This window comes from Pseudophryne corroboree, chromosome 1, assembly GCF_028390025.1.
Source record: "Pseudophryne corroboree isolate aPseCor3 chromosome 1, aPseCor3.hap2, whole genome shotgun sequence".
In the NCBI taxonomy this organism is placed as follows: Eukaryota; Metazoa; Chordata; class Amphibia; order Anura; family Myobatrachidae; genus Pseudophryne; species Pseudophryne corroboree.
The window spans coordinates 695,490,431-695,513,229 of record NC_086444.1 but is presented as its reverse complement, the minus strand read 5'-3'; the positions used below and the strand labels follow the sequence as shown (position 1 = coordinate 695,513,229).

Below are 22,799 nucleotides of genomic sequence, written 5' to 3'. Positions count from 1 at the left end.
ATGCAGCAGGCTTATCGGTCTTGGCTGCTGGCTGACGGGCAGCCCAGGCTCTTTTGGGCTTCGGCTTACCAGGTTTGGAAGTGCGGGCCTGCTTATGGTACGCCTGACCTTTTGCTTTACCTGAAGGACGAAAGGAAGTGCCTTTGGCCTTCGACACAGAAGGAGCTGTATTAGGCAGACAGGCAGTTTTGGCAGTAGCAAAGTCAGCCACTATCTTATTTAAGTCCTCCCCAAACAGAATCTCTCCCTTGAAAGGGAGTACCTCCAGGGTTTTTCTAGAGTCCAGATCCACAGACCAGGATCTCAGACACAATATCCGGCGAGCCAGGACTGATGTAGTAGAGGCCTTGGCTGCTAGAATACCGGCATCAGAAGCCGCCTCTTTAATATAGTGAGAAGCTGTGACAATATATGACAAGCATTGTCTAGCATGGTCAGAGGAGATTTCAGCCTCTAACTCCAAGGCCCATGCTTCAATACAAAGTAATTGTGAAACATGCAATATCACACCACGGTGGTTTTATTTGATGAAACTGTGGTTTGATTTTCACGGAGAAACATGTTAAGGACATCTCACGCTGCTGTTTTTCCCTGAGATCTACACAAGCACAGCACCACAATCCACACTCCAGCACACGGCAAACTGCCTGAATTCTGCAGCTACAAACGGCGCCCTCCCTCCCCGGTGAACTGAATAGAACACCGCCGCTCCCACCAACCACAACGGATTCCGCATGCTGACAGCCAACCTCACATGAGACACTAAGGCAGGCCTGGCCAACCTGTGGCTCTCCAGATGTTATGAAACTACACATCCCAGCATGCCTTGCAACAGTTTTAGCATTCCCTAATAGCAAAACTGTGGCAAAGCATGATGGGACTTGTAGTTTTACAACAACTGGAGAGCCACAGGTTGGCCAGGCCTGCTCTAAGGAATAAGTGGTGAGCACAAAATTGTTTGGCTGTCGGGGGAGGTAGTAGCATAGCGCCCATCGTTTATACAGCTGAACATTCACCATCTAGTGAACACCATTCACATTCCCTAAAACAAATTGGAACTTTATAATTTGCTTTGGAGCGAACCAGCCACACTGGTCTTTTGGATGTGGACATCTGTGCAATATACAATTGGGATACAGTATATGGCAGCGTGTAAATAATATCAGCAGTGAGAATAATTCTTTTATGAAAATATGCATTGCATTTTTTATGCTTTTATTTTATGTGATTGAATAAAATATGTTTATATAGTAATGATCGGTATCTAGCGCTCTCTTGTGATATTGCATGTTTCACAATTACTTTGTATCTATTGGAGTATCGCAGAATACTCATGTGGGAGCAGCTATAAGTATATAGATATCAGTATATCAATTCTATTATATAAATTGGGTGACCAACAGCTTTATTTTGTGCCTTATATCAGAGCGCCTGATTTGATAATTTTAGGAGTCATAATTATCAAGCACTATAGACCATGCTTCAATAGCCTCTGCCGCCCATGTAGCTGCAATAGTGGGCCTTTGTGCAGCACCCGTGAGGGTGTAAATCGCTTTTAGACAACCCTCGACACGTTTATCCGTAGGCTCTTTTAGAGACGTGACGGTAGTGACAGGTAGAGCTGAGGAAACCACTATCCTAGCCACATGTGAGTCCACTGGAGGAGGCGATTCCCAATTCTTAGACAGCTCTGGCGTGAGGGGATAGCGAGCCAGCATCTTCTTTTGAGGCACAAACTTCGTACCCGGGCTTTGCCAGGGTTCCTGACGTATATCCACTAGGTGGTCAGAGTGAGGTAAAACTTGTTTAATCACCTTCTGACGCTTGAACCTATCTGGTTTCTTAGGAGGAACGGATGGCTCGGGATCATCCGTAATCTGCAGAATTAAACTTAATAGCCTACAAAAGATCAGGAACATCCACATGTGAACTACCCTCCCCATCAGCCGTATCGGAGTCAGAACCTGAGGGGTCAGAAAATGCGCCGTCTTCATCAGACGAGGTGTCGGTGACAGCAGTGGATTGTGAGGAGACGAGCGCTCGCTTAGAGGACCTCTTGGACTTAGGCGATCGTTGGTCAGACTTTTTAGTAGTCAGGGACTGGTTCAACTTCTTTAATTAAGCACATAAATCGTCCGCCCACGGCGGGTTAGCTGCAGGGACCACATACGGTTGTACCGGCATTGGGGGTCCCATAGGGGGTGTTAGTTTATGAACTAGCGTATGCAGAAGCGTGGAAAAAGCGGCCCACGGAGGGTCAGTATGTGCCTCCGTTGCCACAGTCCCACTGGGGGGCAGGGAGCCCCCAGAACCAGAGCCCACAGCTGCTATATTCTCCCCATATGTGCCTGTGGCTTCAGCAACACCAGCAGTGTGTTCCGCCCCAGAACCGCTACCCTCAGAAGCAGACATGATATAACTTGCAGTATAAGGTAACACAGTACAATTATTAGCAGCACTATATCCCTAAACCCAAACCCCTGCGCAGTGTAGTCAGCACCAGCAAAGATAAAGGAGAGATATGGTGACTAAATCACAGAGAAAAACACGTAATACAGTATATCTTTGTGAAAATCCTATATTAAATAACACCTGACGCACCAAGCCCCCTCAGGTTATAGAATATAGGGATAGCAAGTTGAGTGAAAGACACGAGATGGACACCACTCAGCTATCAATGCACACACAAATAGTCACAGTTTGTACAATGCAGAGGTTATTACAGACAATAATACTGCACTGGACTAGCTTACACAGCTATATAGTCAATAGATATACATCCAGTTTCTTACTGTGTAGTGTTATATCACAGGGTAATTGTACTATAAACCCCTGACTAAGGGGGTCATTCCGAGTTGTTCGCTCGCAAGCTGCTTTTAGCAGCTTTGCACACGCTAAGCCGCCGCCTACTGGGAGTGAATCTTAGCTTATCAAAATTGCGAATGAAAGATTAGCAGAATTGCGAATAGACACTTCTTAGCAGTTTCTGAGTAGCTCCAGACTTACTCGGCATCTGCGATCAGTTCAGTCAGTTTCGTTCCTGGTTTGACGTCACAAACACACCCAGCGTTCGCCCAGACACTCCTCCGTTTCTCCAGCCACTCCCGCGTTTTTCCCAGAAACGGTAGCGTTTTTTCACACACACCCATAAAACGGCCAGTTTCCGCCCAGAAACACCCACTTCCTGTCAATCACATTACGATCACCAGAGCGAAGAAAAAAACCTTGTAATGCCGTGAGTAAATTACCTAACTGCATAGCAAATTTACTTGGCGCAGTCGCACTGCGGACATTGCGCATGAGCGACTAATCGCTCCGTTGCGAAAAAAAAATAACGAGCGAACAACTCGGAATGACCCCCTAAATGCACTCTTTCTTACTAACACTGACTAAAAAGGCAGGTAGAATGCTTAAGTGTCATGTGAAGTCACAGCACTGACAACCAGGCAGCTTTACATAGGAGGATTTGCCCAAGCAGTCCCAGAAACAGTGAGCTGAGGAGTAATGGCGCCGCAGACACTGACAGGGAGTGAGGAAAGACAGAGATGCAGCTCCAGGGCGGGAACACTTGCTGGAAATGGCGCCCTGGGGCTAGGGGAGGGGCTTCAGGTCTAAGCCTTATCCCCCTTGCTGGCAAATCCACCGGGTACTGTGGGCGATATTAAAATCGGTTTTAAGAGAAAACCTGACCTGCGCCCATGCCCTGGTGATCTAGTGGGATTGCCTGTATCCACAGTGTCCACCGCCAGCGCGCGCGGACCGCCTCCGACTGTCCGTGCCGGATCGCGATAAAGACCCACTTACCACCTCCCGAAGCGCGGCTACGCGATCCTGGAGAGCCCCAGACGTGTGTGCCTAACGTGAAGTAAACCGGAGCCTCCGCTGTAGGTACCCGGCAACCAGGGCTCGGGAGTGTACAGTGCCGCTGGGTAGAGCTGGAGCTGCAGCAGAGAATGTCAGAAGACATTTACCCCTGCTGCTGCCCTTGGAAGTCTTCACTTTTTTCCTCATAAAAAGCTTTTCTTAGGGCTGCCTGGAGCAGCCCCTCTGTTAAGTGCCTGCTTACTGCAGCACCAACTGACAAACTGAGCTCCTGTGCTGCGAGGCGGGGTGATAGAGGAGGCAGCGCTATGCATCTTGGGAAGAAGGTCAAAGCTTTGAGCCTGTTGGTGCCTCGGATCAAGATCCTCTCTACACCCCATTGTCCAGACTTGTGGAGCCCAGTGTACCCCGCAGCAGAAATATACATACATACACACACACACACATATACACAGTGATCGCAGAAATGCGCTATGGCGCGTATTTTACCCAAAAACGGCCGCCCGGGACTAACATTTAGAAGATGAGCGGGTCCCACAGACACGCTCATCTGAATGTGTGTTTGCATCGCGCTAGCCAGTCAGCAGCACACAGGAGGTGACTGGCTGTTAACTCAGCCAATCACCTCCTGTAGTCTCCAGCCAATCACAGCCTGCAGTGTCTCCCGCCAGTCCGCCCGCTTTGAATCCTGCTCCCCGCCAGCACATGAATCTGTACTGCAGCGCTGACAGACTGGCCCCGCTCATCCGGCACAGCTCCACACCCTCCCCGCTGCACGCTCTGCCGCCAGCACCAAGAGACTGGCCACGCTCACCAGGCACCGCGCCCTCCTCTGCAACTGTGAGTACCGCTCCGTATCAAGATTAAGATTAATAAGAACCTTCATTCCGATGGGACCCAGAAAAAGACCGGTAGGACCCACTTTTTTTTTTGGCTCAGCACGATCACTGTATATATAGCTATATCTCTTTCTCTATTATATCTAGCTATCTCATATCTATATCTATATATTTTTTATATATATATATATATATATATATATATATATATATATATATATATATATATATATATATATATATAGACAAAGCGAATTGAATCGCACACACCTTCTTAATCATTTGCTGGGTGCACGGTGAGACAATCAGTACAGAACAATCCGTGGTTTTTTTCCACATGAACCAGCACACCAAAAAGTAGCAGGAATATTAATTCATTTAATCCATATTAATCCATATTAATTCTCCAAAAGTGCAATGTGCAATGTGCAAGCATAGGCATGGATAATAAAAGTAATACTTAGCAGTTCAATGCATCAAAGTGAGTGGCAGCTCCTACAGCTGTTTCGGTGCTAAAGCACCTTCATCATGGGAATAGCCATCTGATGGCTATTCCCATGATGAAGGTGCTTTAGCACCGAAACAGCTGTAGGAGCTGCCACTCACTTTGATGCATTGAACTGCTAAGTATTACTTTTATTATCCATGCCTATGCTTGCACATTGCACATTGCACTTTTGGAGAATTAATATGGATTAATATGGATTAAATGAATTAATATTCCTGCTACTTTTTGGTGTGCTGGTTCATGTGGAAAAAAACCACGGATTGTTCTATATATATATATATATATATATATATATATATATATATATATATCCAACAGGTGGTTGCACTCACATCTTCAAAATTATGTAACCGCTGGGGTGTCCACTCGAATACCGTGGTATCCAAATGTAGAGAAAGAGATTCAGAGGGGGCACTCTCCAGACTTTTTTCATAAACAACTGTTCATTTATTGATTATATACTTTACATGATCAGCATTTCCTCAAGCGCTTTCGGCCCAAAGCAAGGGCCTTCCTCAGGAGGTACTGTACAAAATCCACAACTTCCACCAACCGTGAGCAAAAGATCCAAACATCCAGCAATAACACTGGTCCTGCCTGACTGGCCCTAAATACCCTAGCCACTTGAAAAACGGCGCCAAAAGCAATGTGATGTCATCAAGGAGAGACAAAAGCTTCTCCGCAATAAATAACCTCTTATTGTAAAAAAACGGGATAATAACATGGCCAACTCACCCCCGCCTGGGAGCACAAGTAGTGAAACTCATAACCAACGAGCCGGAGACAACGGAGCCACATCAACAGCCCACTGAGAACCGCCGAGTACCGGAGCGGGGCACTTCCGGTCCGTGGAACGCAAACGTCACACGGCCGGAAGTGCCCATCCGGAGCGCAAACAGGAAGTCAGGGACCTTTATTTTAAACGCATTCAAGCTATATCATAGATGGGTAAGCTGTCATTCCGGATTTAGCCAATGTACACAATTCCACCCATGTTGGGACATATTAAAATAAACTACAAGTGGTCAAATGCATATAACATGCATAGACAAGGGTACTAGAGCCAGGCAGAGCAGTATTGGGATTTCCCCACAACAAAAATACACCCCCCACAAACAAAAATATGTACACACATTGGCTAGATCCCTACGGTGCAGCGGTCAGGCAGAAACCAACTATTGTTAATCATTACATATCACCCAATTCTAAAGTAATTTACCATTATCTATTTGGGTCAATTAAACGCATCCCACTGCACCCTGTGGATCAAGGCCAAACACACATTGTTTGAATTAAAAAATATATATAATACTACCTAGTGCAAGAGCATTAATTATAGAAAAAGTGTATAGAACACTTAAAAAACATTAAAAAAACGTGCATCGGGCAAGAAAAAAACTCATATGTAGGTTTAACGTAAAAATATGTTAAGCGGGTTCGACTCATTCAGGCCATTAGGTGTCACAGAGCCTAATCTATATATCCATCTTGCTTCTAATTTTTTCAAAAGAAGAGACCGATCACCTCCTCTGTTAGGAACAGGGACCCAGTCAATGATTCTGCACTTCAAAGATGCCACTTGGTGTCCTTCCTTCAAAAAGTGTTGGGCCACCGGTTTGTCGGTACGGCCTGTTTGTAGCGCTTGATGAATTGAGCTGCGATGGTTTGCCATTCGCTCTCTGAATGAACAGGTGGTCATCCCCACATATGGAAGTCCACAAGGGCATAATAGCATATAGATGACATGATCCATCCGGCAGTGTAATCGATATCGAATGGTGATTGGTTTCCCACTCAGTGGATGTGGAAACTTCTCCCCGACCAACATAGAGCGACATGTCACACAGCCCAGGCATTTGACACAGCCTTTTCTTGTTTTATGCAACCAATTGTTTTCTGAGCCACCCATTTGTCTCGTAGGGTGCATCAACAATTGTTTCAAATTTCGCCCACGTCTAAAGGCTAACATGGGTGGATGTTCCAAAGATTTTTTGAATTTCGGATCTGAACTCAAGATAGGCCAGTGTCTCCTTATTGATGTTCTGATGGTGGGCGATTTGGCATCAAATTGTGTGACATATATCATCCGCGATTCTTTGGTCGGTTTCACTTCACCTATTCGTGATCGTGCTTTTTCCAAACATTTGTTGATGGTATCTTTGCTGTACCCCCTCTGAGAAAAACGAGCCTTCATCTCCATTGTTGTGGGGAAATCCCAATACTGCTCTGCCTGGCTCTAGTACCCTTGTCTATGCATGTTATATGCATTTGACCACTTGTAGTTATTTTAATATGTCCCAACATGGGTGGAATTGTGTACATTGGCTAAATCCGGAATGACAGCTTACCCATCTATGATATAGCTTGAATGCGTTTAAAATAAAGGTCCCCGACTTCCTGTTTGCGCTCCGGATGGGCACTTCCGGCCGTGTGACGTTTGCGTTCCACGGACCGGAAGTGCCCCGCTCCGGTACTCGGCGGTTCTCAGTGGGCTGTTGATGTGGCTCCGTTGTCTCCGGCTCGTTGGTTATGAGTTTCACTACTTGTGCTCCCAGGCGGGGGTGAGTTGGCCATGTTATTATCCCGTTTTTTTACAATAAGAGGTTATTTATTGCGGAGAAGCTTTTGTCTCTCCTTGATGACATCACATTGCTTTTGGCGCCGTTTTTCAAGTGGCTAGGGTATTTAGGGCCAGTCAGGCAGGACCAGTGTTATTGCTGGATGTTTGGATCTTTTGCTCACGGTTGGTGGAAGTTGTGGATTTTGTACAGTACCTCCTGAGGAAGGCCCTTGCTTTGGGCCGAAAGCGCTTGAGGAAATGCTGATCATGTAAAGTATATAATCAATAAATGAACAGTTGTTTATGAAAAAAGTCTGGAGAGTGCCCCCTCTGAATCTTTTTCTCTCTCTATATATATATATATATATATATATATATATATATATATATATATATATATATATATACACACACACATATATATATACACATATATACATACACACATACAAATCTATATATATATATATCTATATATCTATATATCTCTATATAACTATCTCTCTCTCTCTCTATATATATATATATATATATATATATATATATCTCTAGCTATATCTGTATCTATATATACATATACATACATACACACACGCGACTTTGCTGCTTTCATGGAAAACCAACTTACCTGTCTTCCTGTTGGCCAACTGCAGTCTCCGAGTTGCCGGGGAGCTCTATGCTAGCTGCAGCAAGTTGTAGGAGTAGCAGCGCTGGCTTCAGTCGTACAGCCTAGCGCTGCGACTCAGACGCTCAAAAAGCAAAATATTAAAATTAGCTTGTGGCTGCACAGACGCAGCCCCACTGTCTAAAATGGGCACCCAAACAAAACGGATAGGCCATGGCTAGGGGTGGGTTATATAGGAGGAAGACCAGAGCATTTTGGGAAGTTACAAAGCTTGAACTGTCTGGTGCCCCGGATCATATGCGAAGACTATACCCCTATGTACCTGTGAAGACTATGGACCCTGAAGTAGAAATGTTTATTTTTATATCCCCACTATAGTGCCAGTTACACATAAATGTCTCCCAGTATAGTGCTAGTTACACATAATGTATTAAAAAGTTGTTTGGGGTTGGTGACATGAGGCTGTGCAACAGAATATTACATTATTTTTGTCCATGCCATCTTCATTTGGTTTTAATATATTCTGTTGAACCTAGCATCAAATGCAAAGTCTGATCTCTATTAAATATGGACGAAGCAATGAAGGATGACAATCACTTGTCACTTTCAAGTTATCTCAGAGATAAATTATGGGTTTTTCTTTGTTTGTCGAAGACCACCAAAAAAATTGTCCTGGTCTGGGGAGTTTTAAATTCCCCTTCTGCATCAGCCTCCACCACTTTGGAAAGCTATACCTCTACTTACTACTTAAACGCTGAAGTAAAACAGCTACCCTCAGAGCAAGTCAATTTTCTTAAAACTAAACTGCCTATATAGGATTGCTTCACTGCTGTGTTTGTTTTCATTTGCACCATTTTATAGCTTCTGTAGAATTATTCTACACAGGAAACATTTGCCGTGAAGAGGTATGATTCATCCAATGCAAAGGTCTTCATCAAAGCAAGTCTGCCATGTATCAGTCATGGAAGATCAGTTTGGTTGGAGGAGCAGCTCTTTCCTAACAAGGTAACCTGCCACACAGAGGTAAGAGAGACTATAACGGACAGTCTCAAGTACAGGGGCCAATTCACTTAGGCCGGGTACACATCAGAACGATAAGCACCCGGCCGATCAGCGGAACCCTGCATTGTGCCGTACACACACACATGGACGATGCAGGGGACAATGGTGCGATGTACAATGCCATGCTGTATTCGGCAGAATGGCATTGTACACGATACCTACTGGTTGGCCGTGTAGCACCAGAAGATGTCTCATGTGACCCGCAGGAGAGCGCAATCATGCGTACACACTGTACAATTAGCCAGATAAGTCGTTCCGATTTGGGCGGCAACCACATATCACCCTTAGACGTGAGTTGCCAGTGTAAAAGCACTGTAACAACCGGCAAAGACACAGCAATTCACCCTCCTCACGGCTTAAGTGCTGCATATGTAAACATTTATTAGTGACATTTTACTTTCTCTTTAGTTGGTGACCAATATCCAAAATAGTTTCCAACTTACATATAATGCTACAAATCCTGAGCTGCATAATTTTTCCACCAAAAGAAAGTAGTATACTAAAACTTACCAATGTTTGTAGGGAATATGTCTTCATTGTTAATTTGAACTTCAATCCAGTCCATCAAGAGATTCATGTATTTTGGAGCAGAGAGAGGTGTGGGTTTTCTATATCGGTTTTCATCTTGCCATCTGTACTCATATTTTGGACCACCAGACATAACTGGACAGGACTGCTCAGTGCAACTGTCACTGATGGTACCATAAATTAAGTTGATGCGATTGAAAAAATCCACAACATGTACAGCCACCCAATCATTCTGGTCCTCCCCATGTGGTAGCTGGACGGCCAACTTCAAGTCTAATCCAGCATTGAGGGATGCTTGGGCTTTCTTATGCAACTCAAAACGTTGTGTGCCGGGCTCAAATTTTCGCTTGGGACGGAATGTTCTGTCCTTGTTAAACACTTGCTTGAGGGGGTTGGACATAGTAATAGATGTTTGTTAACTGAGCCCTTTGTTACTTGTTATAAATCTTTAAAATTATGAAGTTGCACTTCCTGTACTGTTTTGAGTCTGGGGAAGGAAGAGAGAGAAAAAATAAGATTTTACTCAATGGTAAATCTATTTCTCGTAGTCCGTAGTGGATGCTGGGTACTCCGAAAGGACCATGGGGAATAGCGGCTCCGCAGGAGACTGGGCACAACTAAAGAAAGCTTTTAGGTCACCTGGTGTGCACTGGCTCCTCCCACTATGACCCTCCTCCAAGCCTCAGTTAGGACACTGTGCCCGGACGAGCTGACATAATAAGGAAGGATTTTGAATCCCGGGTAAGACTCCTACCAGCCACACCAATCACACCGTATAACTCGTGATACTATACCCAGTTTAACAGAATGAAAACAACTGAGCCTCTCAACAGATGGCTCAACAATAACCCTTTAGTTAACAATAACTATGTACAAGTATTGCAGACAATCCGCACTTGGGATGGGCGCCCAGCATCCACTATGGACTACGAGAAATAGATTTACCGGTGAGTAAAATCTTATTTTCTCGGACGTCCTAGTGGATGCTGGGAACTCCGAAAGGACCATGGGGATTATACCAAAGCTCCCAAACGGGCGGGAGAGTGCGGATGACTCTGCAGCACCGAATGAGAGAACTCAAGGTCCTCCTCAGCCAGGGTATCAAATTTGTAGAATTTTGCAAACGTGTTTGCCCCTGACCAAGTAGCAGCTCGGCAAAGTTGTAAAGCCGAGACCCCTCGGGCAGCCGCCCAAGATGAGCCCACCTTCCTTGTGGAATAGGCTTTTACTGATTTAGGATGCGGCAGTCCAGCCGCAGAATGCGCCAGCTGAATTGTGCTACAAATCCAGCGAGCAATAGTCTGCTTAGAAGCAGGAGCACCCAGTTTGTTGTGTGCATACAGGATAAATAGCGAGTCAGTTTTCCTGACTCTAGCCGTCCTGGAAACATAAATTTTCAAGGCCCTGACTACGTCCAGTAACTTGGAATCCTCCAAGTCCCTAGTAGCCGCAGGCACCACAATAGGTTGGTTCAAGTGAAAAGCTGATACCACCTTAGGGAGAAACTGAGGACGAGTCCTCAATTCAGCCCTATCCATATGGAAAATCAGATAAGGGCTTTTACATGACAAAGCTGCCAATTCTGACACACGCCTGGCTGAAGCCAAGGCCAATAACATGACCACTTTCCACATGAGATATTTTAGATCCACGGTTTTAAGTGGCTCAAACCAATGTGATTTTAAGAAACTCAACACCACGTTGAGATCCCAAGGTGTCACTGGAGGCACAAACGGGGGCTGAATATGCAGCACTCCTTTCACAAACGTCTGAACTTCAGGTAGTGAAGCTAGTTCTTTCTGGAAGAAAATCGACAGAGCCGAGATCTGTACCTTAATGGAGCCTAATTTCAGGCCCATAGTCACTCCTGCTTGTAGGAAATGCAGAAATCGACCTAGTTGAAATTCCTCTGTTGGGGCCTTTTTGGCCTCACACCAAGCAACATATTTCCGCCATATGCGGTGATAATGCTTTGCAGTTACATCTTTCCTGGCTTTAATCAGCGTAGGAATGACTTCCTCCGGAATGCCCTTTTCCTTCAGGATCCGGCGTTCAACCGCCATGCCGTCAAACGCAGCCGCGGTAAGTCTTGGAACAGACAGGGCCCCTGCTGCAGCAGGTCCTGTCTGAGCGGCAGAGGCCATGGGTCCTCTGAGATCATCTCTTGAAGTACCGGGTACCACGCTCATCTTGGCCAATCCGGAACCACGAGTATTGTTCTTACTCCTCGTTTTCTTATTATTCTCAGTACCCTTGGTATGAGAGGCAGAGGAGGGAACACATAAACTGACTGGTACACCCACGGTGTCACTAGAGCGTCCACAGCTATCGCCTGAGGGTCCCTTGACCTGGCGCAATATCTCTCTAGTTTTTTGTTTAGGCGGGACGCCATCATGTCCACCTGTGGCCGTTCCCATCGATTTACAATCAGCGTGAAGACTTCTGGATGAAGTCCCCACTCTCCCGGGTGGAGGTCGTGCCTGCTGAGAAAGTCTGCTTCCCAGTTGTCCACTCCCGGAATGAACACTGCTGACAGTGCTAGTACGTGATTTTCCGCCCATCTGAGAATCCTTGTGGCTTCTGCCATTGCCATCCTGCTTCTTGTGCCGCCCTGTCGATTTACATGGGCGACTGCCGTGATGTTGTCTGACTGGATCAGTACCGGCTGGTGTAGAAGCAGGGATTTTGCCTGACTTAGGGCATTGTAAATGGCCCTTCGTTCCAGAATATTTATGTGTAGGGAAGTCTCCTGACTCGACCATAGTCCTTGGAAGTTTCTTCCCTGTGTGACTGCCCCCCAGCCTCGAAGGCTGGCATCCGTGGTTACCAGGACCCAGTCCTGTACGCCGAATCTGCAGCCCTCTAGAAGATGAGCACTCTGCAGCCACCACAGCAGAGACACCCTGGTTCTTGGAGACAGGGTTATTAGGCGATGCATCTGAAGATGCGATCTGGACCATTGGTCCAACAGGTCCCACTGAAAGATTCTGGCATGGAACCTGCCGAAAGGAATTGCTTCGTAAGAAGCCACCATCTTTCCCAGGACCCGCGTGCAGTGATGCACCGATACCTGTTTTGGTTTCAGGAGGTCTCTGACTAGAGATGACAGCTCCTTGGCTTTCTCCTCCGGGAGAAACACTTTTTTCTGGACTGTATCCAGAATCATACCCAGGAACAGTAGAGGTGTCGTCGGAACCAGCTGTGATTTTGGAATATTCAGAATCCAACCATGCTGGTGTAGCACCTCCTGAGATAGTGCTACTCCCACCAATAACTGCTCCTTGGACCTCGCCTTTATTAGGAGCTCGTCCAAGTACGGGATAATTAAAACTCCCTTTCTTCGAAGGAGTATCATCATTTCCGCCATTACCTTGGTAAACACCCTCGGTGCCGTGGAGAGTCCAAACGGCAGCGTCTGGAATTGGTAACGGCAATCCTGTACCACAAATCTGAGGTACTCCTGGTGAGGATAGTAAATGGGGACATGCAGGTAAGCATCCTTGATGTCCAGGGATACCATGTAATCCCCCTCGTCCAGGCTTGCAATAACCGCCCTGAGCGATTCCATCTTGAACTTGAATTTTTTTATGTATGTGTTCAAGGATTTCAAATTTAAAATGGGTCTCACCGAACCGTCCGGTTTCGGTACCACAAACAGTGTGGAATAGTAACCCCGTCCTTGTTGAAGTAGGGGCACCTTGATTATCACCTGCTGGGAATACAGCTTGTGAATTGCCGCTAGCACAGCCTCCCTGTCTGAAGGAGTAATCGGCAAGGCAGATTTTAGGAACCGGTGGGGTGGAGACGCCTCGAATTCCAGTTTGTACCCTTGAGATACTATTTGCAGGATCCAGGGATCCACCTGTGAGCGAGCCCACTGATCGCTGAAATTTTTGAAGCGGCCCCCCACCGTACCTGGCTCCGCCTGTGGAGCCCCACCGTCATGTGGCGGACTTGGAAGAAGCGGGGGAGGACTTTTACTCCTGGGAACCTGCTGTTTGTTGCAGCCTTTTTCCCCTACCTCTGCCTCTGGACAGAAAGGACCCGCCTTTTCCACGCCTGTTTTTCTGAGTCCGAAAGGACTGTACCTGAAAAAACGGCGCCTTTTTAGTTGCTGTGGAAACTAGGTCCGAGAGACCATCCCCAAATAACTCCTCACCCTTATAAGGCAAAACTTCCATGTGCCTTTTTGAATCTGCATCCCCTGTCCACTGGCGAGTCCATAAGCCTCTCCTAGCAGAAATGGACAATGCACTTATTTTAGATGCCAGCCGGCAGATCTCCCTCTGTGCATCTCTCATGTATAAGACTGAGTCTTTTATATGCTCTATGGTTAGCAGAATAGTGTCCCTGTCTAGGGTGTCAATATTTTCTGACAGGGAATCTGACCACGCAGCGGCAGCACTGCACATCCATGCTGACGCAATAGCTGGTCTAAGTATAATGCCTGAGTGTGTATATACAGACTTCAGGATCGCCTCCTGCTTTTTATCAGCAGGTTCCTTGAGGGCGGCCGTATCCGGAGACGGTAGTGCCACCTTTTTAGACAAACGTGTGAGCGCTTTATCCACCCTAGGGGGTGTCTCCCAACGTGACCTATCCTCTGGCGGGAAAGGGAACGCCATTAGTAACTTCTTAGAGATTACCAATCATTTATCAGGGAAAGCCCACGCTTCTTCACACACTTCATTTAATTCTTCTGATGGGGGAAAAACTACGGGTAGTTTTTTCTCCCCAAATATAATACCCTTTTTAGTGGTACCTGGGTTTATATCAGAAATTTGTAACACCTCTTTCATTGCTTCAATCATGCAACGAATGGCCTTAGTGGACATTAGACTAGACTCATCATCGTCGACACTGGTGTCAGTATCCGTGTCGACATCCGCGTCTGCCATCTGAGGTAGCGGGCGTTTTAGAGCCCCCGATGGCCTTTGAGACGCCTCGACATCCGCGTCTGCCATCTGAGGTAGCGGGCGTTTTAGAGCCCCCGATGGCCTTTGAGACGCCTGGACAGGCACGAGCTGAGAAGCCGGCTGTCCCGCATTTGGCATGTCGTCAAATTTTTTGTGTAAGGAGTCGACACGTGCACGCAATTCCTTCCCTAAGTCCATCCACTCAGGTGTCTGCCCCGCAGGGGGTGACATCCCTTCTATAGTCATCTGCTCCGCCTCCACATCATTATCCTCATCAAACATGTCGACACAGCCGTACCGACACACCGCACACACACAGGGAATGCTCTAACAGAGGACAGGACCCACAAAAGCCCTTTGGGGAGACAGAGTGAGAGTATGCCAGCACACACCAGAGCGCTATATAATGCAGGGACTAACTGAATTATGTCCCCTATAGCTGCTGTTATATAAACTGCGCCTAAATTTAGTGCCCCCCCTCTCTTTTTTACCCTTTTCTGTAGTGTAGACTGCAGGGGAGAGCCAGGGAGCTTCCTTCCAGCGGAGCTGTGAGGGAGAAATGGCGCCAGTGTGCTGAAGGAGATAGCTCCGCCCCTTTTTCGCGGACTATTCTCCCGCTTTTTTATGGATTCTGGCAGGGGTAATTATCACATATATAGCCTCTGGGGCTATATATTGTGGTATTTTTGCCAGCCAAGGTGTTTTCATTGCTGCTCAGGGCGCCCCCCCCTAGCGCCCTGCACCCTCAGTGACCAGAGTGAGAAGTGTGTATGAGGAGCAATGGCGCACAGCTGCAGTGCTGTGCGCTACCTTGGTGAAGACTGATGTCTTCTGCCGCCGATTTTCCGGACCTCTTCTTGCTTCTGGCTCTGTAAGGGGGACGGCGGCGCGGCTCCGGGACCGAACACCAAGGCCAGTTCCATGCGGTCGATCCCTCTGGAGCTAATGGTGTCCAGTAGCCTAAGAAGCCCAAGCTAGCTGCAAGCAGGTAGGTTCGCTTCTTCTCCCCTTAGTCCCTCGCTGCAGTGAGCCTGTTGCCAGCAGGTCTCACTGTAAAATAAAAAACCTAATTATATACTTTTTTAGAAGCTCAGGAGAGCCCCTAGTGTGCATCCAACCTCGGCCGGGCACAAAATCTAACTGAGGCTTGGAGAAGGGTCATAGTGGGAGGAGCCAGTGCACACCAGGTGACCTAAAAGCTTTCTTTAGTTGTGCCCAGTCTCCTGCGGAGCCGCTATTCCCCATGGTCCTTTCGGAGTTCCCAGCATCCACTAGGACGTCAAAGAAAAAAAAAAGAAAAGAAAAGATTTGTAAAACAATATAAAAAATTTACACTTTCTCTGACTACAATCTCTACAAGCGTCTTAGGAAATCTTTCCCATTCTCAAATAATAGATTATGAAACCTCATACAGGCATGAGGTAATTTCAAAATCGGCTTCTAAAGGGCTGAAACACACACTCCGGCTTCTGCCGGCCGGGAAAGTAATTAACAGTGTGAGGGGTAGGGTCCTTTCAGACGGCACGGCCCCAGCCCGGCTGCCGGGTTGCAGCCGGAAATATCCACTGGAAGGGCCGGGCAGTCTTTGAAGGCAGTGGACCGTGTGTGTGAAGGGGAGCTTTCACAGACAACGTTTTTTCTACAAGCCGTGTCTGCTGCTGCTCATGCGCACAGCATTACACACAGCTCAAAACCGTTGTGCGTGAAAGACTCTGCCTGATGGCAAAAAGCCGGACAAAGTTTGTCCGGCTTTTTGCCATCCGGGGAAAACCGGGTAGTGTGTTTCAGCCCTTACAATGCTTAGATGTGGTAATTTAAGAGCCTCCTTCAAAAACAAAAGCAATTTGCACACGATTATTATCAATGCTGTACATTGAGGGGGGGTCATAATAACATTTTTTATATACAATGACATGAAACATAAGGTAAAGCAGACTCTAGAAAATAAATATAATTAACACACATACACGCACACAGTACTGTGCAAAAGATCTAGGCAGGTGTGGAAAAAAGGCTGCAAAGTAAAAATACTGTCAAAGATAGAAGTGTTATTTTTATCAAGTAACAAAATGCAAAGTGGATGAACAGAAGATAAATCTAAATCAAATCAGTATTTGGTGTGACCACCCTTTGCCTTCAAAACAGCATCAATTCTTCTAGGTAGTTTTTTGAAGGAACTATGCAGGGAGGTTGATCCAAACAACCTGGAGCACTAACCGCAGATCTTGCTTTGCTCAAATCATTTTATCTCGTCATGTAATCCTAGACGGACTCGATGTTCAGATCAGGGCTCTGTAGGGGCAATATCATCAGTTCCAGGACTCCCTGCTCTTCTTTATGCTTTAGATTATTCTTTAGGACACTGGCTGTACGTTTGAGGTCATCCTGCTGCAGAATAAATTTGGAGCCGATCAAGACACCTTCTTGATGGCGTTGCATGATTGATAAGTACCTGCCTGTATTTCTCAGCATTGAAGCACAAAGAAACAGGCAACATTGTGGTCTGTAGACGCAGTGGTCGGCCAGGCAAACTTAGTGCATCAGATGAATGACACATCAAGCTTACTTCCCTTGGAAATTTAGAAGATGTCCAATAGTGCCATCAGCTCAGAACTGTCAGAAACCAGTGGGACCCAGGTACACACATCTACTGTTTGGAGAAGTCTAGCCAGAAGTGGTCTTCATGGAAGAAATGTGCCCAAAAAGCCATACCGTCAGAATGAAAACAAGGCCAAGTGACTCAATTATGCACGAAAACATAGGAACTAGGGTGCAGAAAAACTGGAGCAGGTGCTCTGGACTGAGGAGTCAAAATCTGAAATATTTGGTAGTAACAGAAGGCAACAAATGAATGGAATTAACAGCCTAACGCTCACATCAATCTAAGCAACTGGTCCTTTACGCAAGGAGTCCACCCTTTACACTCCAAAGATTAGTCTATAGATAATGAAATGAGCTAAAAGACCAGCGCTCCAAAGGTTCAAATACTCCTAAAGACGATGGTTCTGGGTACGGTCCAGAAACAGGTCCTCCCATACTCTCAGAAAGACACTCACAGTTCTTACTGAAAAGTGTCTTTACATGGTATTATACACATTCCGTTGCCAGGACTCATAAGACCCCTTGCAGTAACACTTACTTATAGGTTCTGTCTCAAGTGCCCGTAAAGGTATCTTAACTTCACGTGGTTCCTTTCAATAAAGATGAAACGTTGTCAGAGGAATGAAGTCCACAAGAATTTAATAATCCGAACAAAGCCATAGCAAGGATGGGATACGTAGAGGGTGCGGACACGTCCTAGCTGCAGACTGGGATGTTTAGATTGTATCTGAGCAACGTTCCCGCTTAAATTGAATGGCTTCAACGAGTTTCTGGGATTACTATCCCCAGTATCAAGAAGTGCCATTATGAATCTCGAACAGGGATTTATACTGGAGTGTTCCGGTCACATGACTAATCCAGGCCAATTAAGAAGCATCACATATACATGTATTAAACATAGTTACAATTAGAAACTTTCCTCAATAAATGTAATTACAAAGCATTAATAAAAAATTTTAAAAGGAGGAGATACAGATGTAGAAAATAAATAAATAAATCTCCTATATAATAGCCCAGCTCTTCACTCTGACTGTGCGCATAACGCTGGCCATGGCTAGGAGCTCTCATTGGGTTAGCAGCAGGTCTATCACCCCCAGTCCACAGCTGATTGGGCGAGAATCACCCTCCCACACAGGTTACATACAATGGGAGGCTCTGCCCTTGGGCTGCTGTGTGTTCCCAGAGCAGGATTAACAATGGGGATGATGCTCCAGGTGCACACCTCAAAATAGGCCCACTGCATCTGCAGCAACATACCCTCCAACAATTTACACATAAAAATCAGTACATATTTGAAAAGGGGGCGTGGCCACGTCACTTTTCCTATACTTTGAATGGAAGTTTGGAGAGCCAAAAATCGGTAGACCATAAAAAAAAAAAGGTACTGCCAAAAAGGTACAGTTGGAGGGTGTGAAGCAATCTCTGCGCTGTAGATAAGACACTGCAGTAAAAGGATTTTTTCCCCCTATGTCCTGCTGCCAGTCCACCTGCCCACTCCGGCATCAACAATCCCCACTCCTAGCCGCGGTGCAGGTGGAACAAAAGCTGCTGTGGCCATAGATGTGTATGAAAGCGCCGTAGCGGAAGGCTTTCATAGCCCTCCCTGCGCCGCATACTCTCTGAGCATGATGTCACAGAAGTGCCTCCCTGCCACAGCCGCGCCCAGTTCGCCTGACTTCGCAACATAGCACCTGGGCTGCCGGCCTGTAAGCCCCGAGATAGCTAATGTAACGGATCGAGTGGGTGATATTGCATAATGTCTGGACGCTGAATCAATGTAAAAGGTGACAGTGCTGTGTAGTGCAGTGTCACTGACACTGCACAGCACTCTCACCTTTTACATTGATTCAGTGAGTCAGTCAGTTCTGCCAGCCAGTCACTATTGTTAGCGCCAGTGTCCCAACGCACCGCATTACAGGGAAGTAGACAATACTAGATAAACTACACCTCCCAGCAGCCCTTAGCGCCAAAGCATTCCAGCGCTAAGGCCTGCTGTTTATTGAGTGCATATTCTTCCCTGTAATGCGGCACGTTTCTAGTGATGTGCACCGGACATTTTTCGGGTTTTGGTTTTGGATTCGGTTCCGCGGCCGTGTTTTGGATTCGGACGTGTTTTGGCAAAACCTCCCTGAAATTTTTTTGTTGGATTCGGGTGTGTTTTGGATTCGGTTTTTTTTTTTTACAAAAAACCCTAAAAAACAGCTTAAATCATAGAATTTGGGGGTAATTTTGATCCCATAGTATTATTAACCTCAATAACCATAATTTACACTCATTTTAAGGCTATTCTGAACACCTCACAATATTATTTTTAGTCCTAAAATTTGCATCGAGGTCGCTGGATGGCTAAGCTAAGCGACCCAAGTGGCCGACACAAACACCTGGCCCATCTAGGAGTGGCACTGCAGTGTCAGACAGGATGGCAGATTAAAAAAATTGTCCCCAAACAGCACATGATGCAAAGAAAAAAGAGGAGCAATGAGGTAGCTGTGTGACTAAGCTAAGTGACCCAAGTGGCCGACACAAACACCTGGCCAATCTAGGAGTGGCACTGCAGTGTCAGACAGGATGGCACTTCAAAGAAATTGTCCCCAAACAGCACATGAAGCAAAGAAAAATGAAAGAAAAAAGAGGTGCAAGATGGAATTGTCCTTGGGCCCTCCCACCCACCCTTATGTTGTATAAACAGGACATGCACACTTTAACGAACCCATCATTTCAGCGACAGGGTCTGCCACACGACTGTGACTGAAATGACTGGTTGGTTTGGGCCCCCACCAAAAAAAGAAGCAATCAATCTCTCCTTGCACAAACTGGCTCTACAGAGGCAAGATGTCCACCTCATCATCATCCTCCGATTCCTCACCCCTTTCACTGTGTACATCCCCCTCCTCACAGATTATTAATTCGTCCCCACTGGAATCCACCATCTCAGGTCCCTGTGTACTTTCTGGAGGCAATTGCTGCTGGTGAATGTCTCCACGGAGGAATGGATTATAATTCATTTTGATGAACATCATCTTCTCCACATTTTCTGGAAGTAACCTCGTACGCCGATTGCTGACAAGGTGAGCGGCGGCACTAAACACTCTTTCGGAGTACACACTGGAGGGAGGGCAACTTAGCTAGAATAAAGCCAGTTTGTGCAAGGGCCTCCAAATTGCCTCTTTTTCCTGCCAGTATACGTACGGACTGTCTGACGTGCCTACTTGGATGCAGTCACTCATATAATCCTCCACCATTCTTTCAATGGTGAGAGAATCATATGCAGTGACAGTAGACGACATGTCAGTAATCGTTGGCAGGTCCTTCAGTCCGGACCAGATGTCAGCACTCGCTCCAGACTGCCCTGCATCACCGCCAGCGGGTGGGCTCGGAATTCTTAGCCTTTTCCTCGCACCCCCAGTTGCGGGAGAATGTGAAGGAGGAGATGTTGACGGGTCACGTTCCGCTTGACTTGACAATTTTCTCACCAGCAGGTCTTTGAACCTCTGCAGACTTGTGTCTGCCGGAAAGAGAGATACAACGTAGGTTTTAAATCTAGGATCGAGCACGGTGGCCAAAATGTAGTGCTCTGATTTCAACAGATTGACCACCCGTGAATCCTGGTTAAGCGAATTAAGGGCTCCATCCACAAGTCCCACATGCCTAGCGGAATCGCTCTGTTTTAGCTCCTCCTTCAATGTCTCCAGCTTCTTCTGCAAAAGCTTGATGAGGGGAATGACCTGACTCAGGCTGGCAGTGTCTGAACTGACTTCACGTGTGGCAAGTTCAAAGGGTTGCAGAACCTTGCACAACGTTGAAATCATTCTCCACTGCGCTTGAGTCAGGTGCATTCCCCCTCCTTTGCCTATATCGTGGGCAGATGTATAGGCTTGAATGGCCTTTTGCTGCTCCTCCATCCTCCGAAGCATATAGAGGGTTGAATTCCACCTCGTTACCACCTCTTGCTTCAGATGATGGCAGGGCAGGTTCAGGAATGTTTGGTGGTGCTCCAGTCTTCGGCACGCGGTGGCTGAATGCCGAAAGTGGCCCGCAATTCTTCGGGCCACTGATAGCATCTCTTGCACGCCCCTGTCGTTTTTTAAATAATTCTGCACCACCAAATTCAATGTATGTGCAAAACATGGGACGTGCTGGAATTTGCCCAGATGTAATGCACGCACAATATTGCTGGCGTTGTCCGATGTCACAAATCCCCAGGAGAGTCCAATTGGGGTAAGCCATTCTGGGATGATCTTCCTCAGTTTCCGTAAGAGGTTGTCAGCTGTGTGCCTCTTCTGGAAAGCGGTGATACAAAGCGTAGCCTGCCTAGGAACGAGTTGGTGTTTGCGAGATGCTGCTACTGGTGCCGCCGCTGCTGTTCTTGCTGCGGGAGGCAATACATCTACCCAGTGGGCTATCACAGTCATATAGTCCTGAGTCTGCCCTGCTCCACTTGTCCACATGTCCGTGGTTAAGTGGACATTGGGTACAACTGCATTTTTTAGGACACTGGTGACTCTTTTTCTGAGGTCTGTGTACATTTTCGGTATCGCCTAGAGAAATGGAACCTAGATGGTATTTGGTACCAGGGACACAGTACCTCAAACAAGTCTCTAGTTGCCTCTGAATTAACGGTGGATACCGGAACCACGTTTCTCACCGCCCAGGCTGCCAAGGCCTGAGTTATCCGCTTTGCAGCAGGATGACTGCTGTGATATTTCATCTTCCTCGCAAAGGACTGTTGGACAGTCAATTGCTTACTGGAAGTAGTACAAGTGGTCTTCCGACTTCCCCTCTGGGATGACGATCGACTCCCAGCAGCAACAACAGCAGCGCCAGCAGCAGTAGGCGTTACACTCAAGGATGCATCGGAGGAATCCCAGGCAGGAGAGGACTCGTCAGACTTGCCAGTGACATGGCCTGCAGGACTATTGGCTTTCCTGGGTAAGGAGGAAATTGACACTGAGGGAGTTGGTGGTGTGGTTTGCAGGAGCTTGGTTACAAGAGGAAGGGATTTAGTGGTCAGTGGACTGCTTCCGCTGTCATCCAAAGTTTTTGAACTTGTCACTGACTTATGATGAATGCGCTGCAGGTGACGTATAAGGGAGGATGTTCCGAGGTGGTTAACGTCCTTACCCCTACTTATTACAGCTTGACAAAGGCAACACACGGCTTGACACCTGTTGTCCGCATTTGTGTTGAAATAATTCCACACCGAAGAGCTGATTTTTTTTGTATTTTGACCAGGCATGTCAATGGCCATATTCGTCCCACGGACAACAGGTGTCTCCCCGGGTGCCTGACTTAAACAAACCACCTCACCATCAGAATCCTCCTTGTCAATTTCCTCCCC

General features: G+C 46.6%; 1 protein-coding gene across 3 annotated transcripts in view; it reads right to left on the bottom strand.

Moving 5' to 3' along the window:
- Nucleotides 1–22,799, bottom strand: part of MOB3A (MOB kinase activator 3A) — a 144,953-nt gene that overhangs the window by 103,959 nt on the left and 18,195 nt on the right. For all 3 annotated transcript variants that reach the window (XM_063914798.1, XM_063914797.1, XM_063914799.1), the window contains exon 2: nt 9,927–10,431. In XM_063914798.1, the coding sequence (XP_063770868.1) occupies nt 9,927–10,344 (418 nt within the window). In that variant the 5' untranslated portion in view covers nt 10,345–10,431. The remainder of the gene's footprint in view (nt 1–9,926; nt 10,432–22,799) is intronic.